Raw genomic sequence first — 7,423 nt, 5'->3', positions numbered from 1 at the left:
CGTGCTTCACGGAGGACGCGCGTCACGCGACGGATGGCGCGAAGCCCGCCGAACGCGGAGAAGCCTTCGAAACGCTTCAGGTTTTAAGGAACCCGATTTCGATTCATTTTAAACTAAAATTTATCTAGGACAGGGCACGTCCCAAAAAGCTTCGCTTCTACAGACTACAGCTGCGTTAATGTGATGGCGGTCACGCTGAAAAGGCACCGATCGTCCTTTCTGAGTGGATCATCTGGCTGACCATGATGCCTTCTTCAACTTATACCTGTTAGAATTACTGGTGCTTAGGATCGATTCCTAAGTCCCTAGAATACCAATCCGTCTGTAACTCAAAGTAAAATCTTGATGACGTGTAGATCTGATCTACTATCTACTGAGAGGAACGGGGAAACACACCTTTATTGTTGTTGCTATCTTCATACCGTCGCCCTGCAGAGAAGCAGCAGGCATCGGGATCCGAGCCGCTGTAGGTTGTCGCGTTTCCAAACACTCCGACGCCTAGGCGATGGGGCCTCTGAGGACTAGGGTTTTGGGGCGAGGTACTAGCGTTAGTCTTTCCTGCGACCCCTTAGTCCTATATTTATAGCGTCGTGTGCCTGGGGGCTCCAACCGAGGTTAGCGTGGGCCCTCCCAATCAAGGGCCCATTTAAAGAGATAGATAGTTAGGTTTAGCCCAATCCGGTCACTGATGACCAGCTGTAGAGGACACACCCAACAATACCAGCCAGACAATAGAACGCTGAACGCGCACCGGTCCGGTGCTGGCCTTGTGCGGATGGATCAGTCGGCCGCGTGAGAGCTTGTTCGGTTACAGCAATCTAGAGGGGATTGAAGAGGTTTAAATTCTCGTCTAGTCATTTTTAACTAGGAGGAGATTTTAATCCTCTCTAATCCTCCTCTAGATTGGTATAACCGAACATGCCCAACGGGATCGCCGCAGTATCTCCACTCCAGACTGCGGCGGGGCTCTGTTTCGTCAGTAGGTTCAAGGGTAAACCTTGCACAGCACAGCACTTCGGATTGTGACTAGACATGACATGTGCTCAGGCCGAGGCTGCTACTTGCTCTAGGACAGGTTCCGATCCACATCTGAGAAAGCAAGCCCGGCCAAAAATGCACTTTTCAGCCACGAAAAAAGACGAGGGCATTAGCAGGCGTCTGACCTACTACACTGTACTCTGCAGTAGCATTTGTACTAGCTACGGAAAAAAGAAGAAGCTGTGAACAGAACAGATACACTGAAGACCGCAGTATGTTTGTTGTGTGTTGTGTAAGCAAAGCAAAGCAAAGCAAAGCAAAGCAAGCAGCAGATTGACAGTGACTTACACTTACACCTAACCACCCAGGCACCTCCCACAAGCGATTTGTTATGTCCTACTAACTAGCTAACGGATCCTCCATGCCATCGGTGGATTCAGGTCCCAGACCCTGGCGTATCCGAGCTTGGGGGCAACATGGGTTATTATTAAAGGAGGATCCGTAATGAGGTCACCCGTGACCTCAATCGAAAGGTATTTTTGGTGAACCAATCCAGTTGCGCCTGATTATATATATAAGCCAACCATGGGGGACCATGGTATGGTCTAGAACCGTATGCGTACTTTATCAGTAAACTGCCCATGATCTAGCAGTGGTCCAATGTTTGTCCTAGACTCCTAGGGGGAAAAAAGATCTGCACTTTGTGCTGTGCTGTTTCTTCTTCTTGTTGTTGTTGTACGTAGCGCCGAGATTTCCCAGCACCGCTTGCGATTTAGAAACCCACAGTTTGTTCTTTTTCGTTTAGGGGATGGTTGTACACTGCTGCTGCTTCTTACTAATGATACAAAGGAGAGGTGAAGTTCGCAGTTGCTGAGATAGACAGATGAGAGAGAAGGCAACGCTAGCTACCGCGACAAGGAGGAAGATGAGCAATCTGGAAAGCACGGCATCAAGCAAGTTGTAGCCTTGTAGTTTTAGGAGTGTCCTTATTGCGACTTTGTCACCCTGAGGCTATCCGCAGTCGCGACTGCAAACAGGAACTGTAAATTTTTACAGCTCTCACAAACGATGCAGCGGCGGACTGCAACAGGAACTGTAAATTTTTACGGCTCTCAGGAACTTCACAGCTAGCGCACCTTCTGCGGTGGACTGAATAATCTCCCTCCTCTTTCTATTGGCTGCTAGTTGGGTGTGGAAAGGAAAGAGGTGAAAATAAATAATAGAATATATGGTATATGGTATAGGGTAGATATTTAGAGTAAATATGACCGCGGAGTATTATGGGATAGGGTAGAGAATCTCGCTGACCAGGATGAAATATTCCTTTTAGAGTAGAAATTTAGGGTTCTATGAGTGCGGATAGCCTGATGACCTGAGCGCTCCCATGCGGCCATGTCTGATGAATTATGGCGGCCCATCCGCTGCCATCAGCAAACGCCCACGAATGGCCAATCGTTGCCCAGCAGCAGCGGGCTTCAGTATTCGTCAACCAAATTGTCAGGTAACGTGGTGCGGTAGCCTTATGTCCGAAAAATCCTAGAAACAAAATTCCATTTTTTCCTCCAAAATTTTATATAACGAGTGAACGTACTAAAGAGGCTTCGGCTTGGTTATACTTCGCGCGAAGAGGCATTTTCCTTCCATTGTGTTATGGTTAGAGCAGTTTGTGTAATTTGTCTTTTTTTGTCCCTTGAACTTGTTCTTGTCTTTGCCGGTATTTTTTTGCGTCTTTTAGAGCTAGTTTGAAAACTATATTTTTTTGAGGGGTTTTTATTTTTCTAAGGGAAATTAGTTTATTTTTCCTAAAAAAAATAAGAATTCCTCGGAAAAATGTAGTTAGGAACTCCATTTTTCCAATGGATTTCTGTATTCCTAAGGGAAAATGAACTAAATTCCTTTGGAAAAATGAAAATTCCATGAAAAAAATGAGGTTTTCAAACTAGCGCTAAAAAAATCTATAAGTCTATTAACGGATGAACAAAGAGACTATTTACATAAAGAGAACAGGATGGGCACAACGCCTTTTCCCCTTTGGCGCACTCGAGTGCGTGAAGGTGATATTTATCGATCGATACTTTTTCGCGCTATAACCTGTGATTTTTATAGTACATGACTGCGTATTCTACGTTTTGTCACCTCCCAATGTGTATATATAAATATATATCTATCTATCAGCAGTTCCTTCGGTTGCTACTGCTAACATCTCTAGCCGTAGCCGAGACATTGACTTGAACAATCTGTTTATCTACCTATCTCTCTCTCACGCAGTCACGCCCCGCCGCCCCGCCGCCTTTTTATGATTAATCAGCGAGAGTCCTTTTGCGCCGCGCGGATCGCATACTAGAGAGGAGGTTGAGCGGAGTAGGCGGCGGCCAGCAATGAAGGTACAGTGCGACGTGTGCACGGCCGAGGCGGCCTCCGTCTTCTGCTGCGCCGACGAGGCCGCGCTGTGCGACGCATGCGACCGCCGTGTCCACCGCGCCAACAAGCTCGCGGGGAAGCACCGCCGCTTCTCCCTCCTGCACCCGTGTTCTTCCTCTTCCTCCTCCGCCGCGCACAAGCCGCCGCTCTGCGACATCTGCCAGGTACTAGCTGTCAGTGTTTCCAGCCTGATCGAGCTTGGGCTCGGACGGTGCTTTGGTGCTTGCTAACCGAGTAGCGGCGCTGCCTGTCTGGCATCGGCTGCGTGCAGGAGCGGAGGGGCTTCTTGTTCTGCAAGGAGGACAGGGCGATCCTGTGCCGGGAGTGCGACGCGCCGGTGCACAGCGCCAGCGACATGACGAGGCGGCACAGCCGGTTCCTGCTCACCGGCGTGCGCCTCTCGTCAGCGCCGGTGGACTCTGCGGGCCCATCCGAAGAGGAGGAGCAGGAGAACAGCCGCGGCCCCTGCAACGACGAATCCTGCAGCAGCGGCAGCGGCGCCGGCGGCGCGACCACGGCGACCGCCAGCGACGGGAGCAGCATCTCCGAGTACCTGACCAAGACGCTGCCCGGGTGGCACGTCGAGGACTTCCTCATTGACGACGCGTCCGCTGGCGACGTCGGCGCCTGCTCGGATGGCCTCTATCAGGTCGGTTCAGTTCTATCATCCCAGCCGTCGGTTCGGTGCCATGCAAATACTGCTGCAAGATTCTAGTCTTCTGCGGCGTGCATGAAGAAACCTTTAACTGAGGCGAACCTTTGACTAACGCGTGTTTGAATGCACAGCTCCTAAAATTAGCTGAAAATATTCAAAAGCTAAAATACAAGTCTTCTATAGCGTGCAAAGCTTTGACTAAGGCGTTCCTGAGAGCGCCACGAACATTTTGCGAAGAAGTCTGGTCCTGTCTTGGGCCGCCATTTGTACAGAGCCGCAGAGGCCAAACGCGCCATACGTGTCGCCGCCGGCCGTTTCGCCGGTCATCTACCCCCTATCTACTATACAATCTTCGGTATGCGAGCTGATAATCATGGAGCAGTTCGTTGTCATGGTCACAATTGCATTAATAAGCAACAAGAAAAGCCCCGTGTTGCTGGACCAGTCTGTCAGGATAATATCTCGTGGAGACCACCTAGATACGATAGGATTTGATGCATGCGAACAGCTCACGGATCTTTTCCTCGGTTGACTCCATAGTAATTTTTGCATCTGGAATGAATTAACTTTAACCACGTGCTACTTTTTTTTTTGAGTTTTAGGGCATTGTCCCAGGATTAGCATTAGCAAAGATAAAAACATCTGATTACAGTTTAGGGCTAGTTTGACAACTCTATTTTCTAAGGGATTTTTATTTTATCAAGGGAAATTAGTCATTTTTCGTTGAGGAAATTAAAATCTCTTAGAAAAATAGAGTTGTCAAACTAGGCCTTACAGATGGATTTTCACCTATTCAAAAAAACCCAGAAAAAGCTGCAAGAAACATTACAGCTCCATACTTGAAGGACTTTCCTTGACAACAATCATTCTCCCAACATACACAACTAAGCTGAGGACTCTCCCAGACTTAACACACTAAACCAACGCCTCTTTGAAATGTCTCGTTCCTCCAAAAGACTTTCAGCAAGCTTCGCCTTCACTTTTTCTGGAATTTCTTTGTCTTCCCAATTCTGGGCTTGTTGGAACATGTATTTCTCCCATTTGTTCTCCACTTGGTTTATCCAGAAATTCTTATTGGTCTTGTGGGCTGTGGCCAAGGATTTCAGCTTTCTCAGCTTCCCAGCAAACGTCTCCTTCCCTGAGGGCATAGAATAGACCAACTCTGCAGCATTGTTGCAATTTTCAGTAACAGCGAAGTCATGTCTTTCCACCCCACTCCCTGAAAACAAGTGTTATTTCTTAGCTTCCAAATCCCCCCCCCCCCCCAACACACACACACAGAGCTGCAGGACAAGAAGGAATTACAAACTAAAACCTTTTATTGCTAAGCTAAAGCTGCCTAATTGAAAGAAAGTGAGCACCCAAATTCCTATCAAAGATCTCTGAAAGAAGCTCCGGTAGTGTACAGAACAAACATGATAGACCTTCTAGTTTCTTTCTAATGCTCAAGTTAAATTTAGTTAGAGTTTTACTCTCGGACAGGAGCCAAAGAAAGAAATGGACCCTTGAGGCTTGGTTTTGTGGACAGGGAAATGAAGGGGATCGTTGGGGGCTTCCATGGATCCCCTTCGTTTCTCTGTCCACCAAACCAGTCCCGAGGATATTTTCAGCCTCCACACAACAGGAACATGTACAAGGAGAACACCTCTAAAGTTAATAATTCTATATAGAGATTGTGACGAATAAACCCCATTAGTACTAAAATTTCAAACCAAGGAATTATCCTCTTGAGTAAAACTAATAGTTGAAGCAATTTGAACTATTTCCAACCACATATTCATTAACCTATCATCACCACACCTTCTAAAAGTACATTTCAGGTTAGTAGCATCCCACAAATCATAAACTGTTTGGATTTCTCTTGCACAATTACGTAGATCTCCTAAAACTGGATAACTAAACTTGAAGTGCCAAGCCAGTTGTCTTCCCAGAATTTGACCTTTTTCCATTTCCTATTTTCCACCTAAACCCCGTCTTGGCTGAAGCAGACGCCCAAATAATGCTTTTAAAAAAATTGAGAACCTCCACTAGTGGAACTACAAAAGATATTAGGATTGTTAGTATCATACTTAAAGTCTATCAGTTGTGTCCATATTTTATGGCCATCTACATTATGCCTTTTAATCCAGGAGGCTATAAACACAAATCAAGATCTCTTAAATTTGGTATGCCTAATCCATTTCTTAACATCCTGGTCAACACATCAGATATCAAGTTAAAGAGCAAAGGAGACCATGTGCTACACATATGCATACAAATAAAACAACGAAAAAAGGCATAAATTCATTTGTGTGAATTGTGGACTCACTAGGGGTGTGGCCATTTAACTTGCATTTTTAGCAGGGACAAAATGGACAGATCAGTGGGGTGCTGCAAGAAGCTTACCTGCCGTGGACGGAGCGGGAGCAGGTGCAAACTGACGTCGCAGACGAGCGGGCCAGCTGGGAGCGGTGGGTGCCACAGATGCATGCGGAGTTCGGCGGCGGCGGCAAGCGACCTAGAGCGTCGCCTTCGCCTCCCTGTTCGTACTGGTGATTGGTGAAAAGTTCGCCGTCTTCAGCAAGATGATTTGTATTGGGCTAATTAGTAGAGCTACTGTAGGAACGACCGAAAAATGAGCCAAAAAAGTAACGGCCTCCATCGAGCTCGTTTTAAATTATTCTCTGCCTAAAGCCAAACTTTCAGAAAGGAGAACGGTATTTTCCTGTTCGATTAATTAGGTCGATTTCGATCGAACTCGTTCCAAAATCCCAATTGTTTGCTACCTAAAGACAGACTTCCTGAATATAGTTGAGTAACAGGGGAATTTGCCGAAGGAAACAGATAACCGTCTGATCATGGGCCTTATATAGGCGAGGGCCCAGCAACAGCAAGTATTTGACCTTTTTGTCTTCGGTTACTTTGTGGGCCTGGTTTCTTCAAGACACCATGCACTTAAGGCGGAATTTGGCCCTAAATTCGCCGTGGGCAATGCTCTTTGTCTAATGGACCTGGGCGGAGTAGTTTGCATGCTTGAACTGGCAGCGTTTTGTTCCAATTGCACATTTGAACTTTTATGAGAAGACAAATAATTTTAAGTATGATTAAATCTATAAGAAAACGCTATGACCTATAATACCAAGTAAGTACTGTTAGATTAATCATGTGATATACTTTCTCCGTCTAAAATTATAAGATATTTTGTCTTTTATAGATATGTTGAGTATATATCTAAGTGGTTAACAAAAGCTCTATACTTTGATAAGCAAAAATATTTTATAATTTATAATAAATGGAGTATTTTTTTACAATATCTATTGGAGTCGTATATGGTAATAATATTTTTTATAGACTTACTCAAATCTAAGAAAATTTGACCCAAACAAAATC

General features: G+C 45.8%; 1 protein-coding gene and 1 long non-coding RNA gene across 3 annotated transcripts; one reads left to right on the top strand and one right to left on the bottom strand.

The window, feature by feature from the left end:
* The first annotated feature begins 1,572 nt into the window (after positions 1–1,572).
* LOC103646136 (B-box zinc finger protein 20) lies at positions 1,573–6,874 on the top strand. Of its 2 annotated transcripts, none has more exons than XM_008670855.4 (3): positions 1,573–3,563; positions 3,671–4,048; positions 6,398–6,874. In XM_008670855.4, exons 1-3 carry the CDS (start codon positions 3,357–3,359, stop codon positions 6,587–6,589), a joined length of 777 nt encoding a protein of 258 aa, XP_008669077.1. In that variant the 5' UTR covers positions 1,573–3,356; the 3' UTR covers positions 6,590–6,874. The 2 variants fall into 2 exon arrangements, with proteins under 2 accessions (XP_008669077.1, XP_008669076.1); XM_008670854.4 differs by having other exon boundaries at positions 1,592–3,563; positions 6,395–6,874.
* On the bottom strand, positions 4,649–6,635 carry LOC109943974 (uncharacterized). The gene is made up of 2 exons (XR_002267110.2): positions 6,440–6,635; positions 4,649–5,273 (listed from the first exon to the last, which is right to left on the bottom strand). It is a non-coding gene; the product is annotated as an uncharacterized lncRNA (long non-coding RNA).
* Positions 6,875–7,423: the final 549 nt, after the last annotated feature.

The sequence above is a fragment of the Zea mays genome, chromosome 2 (assembly GCF_902167145.1).
Source record: "Zea mays cultivar B73 chromosome 2, Zm-B73-REFERENCE-NAM-5.0, whole genome shotgun sequence".
Taxonomy (NCBI): domain Eukaryota; kingdom Viridiplantae; phylum Streptophyta; class Magnoliopsida; order Poales; family Poaceae; genus Zea; species Zea mays.
This window is presented reverse-complemented; position numbering and strand designations above follow the sequence as displayed.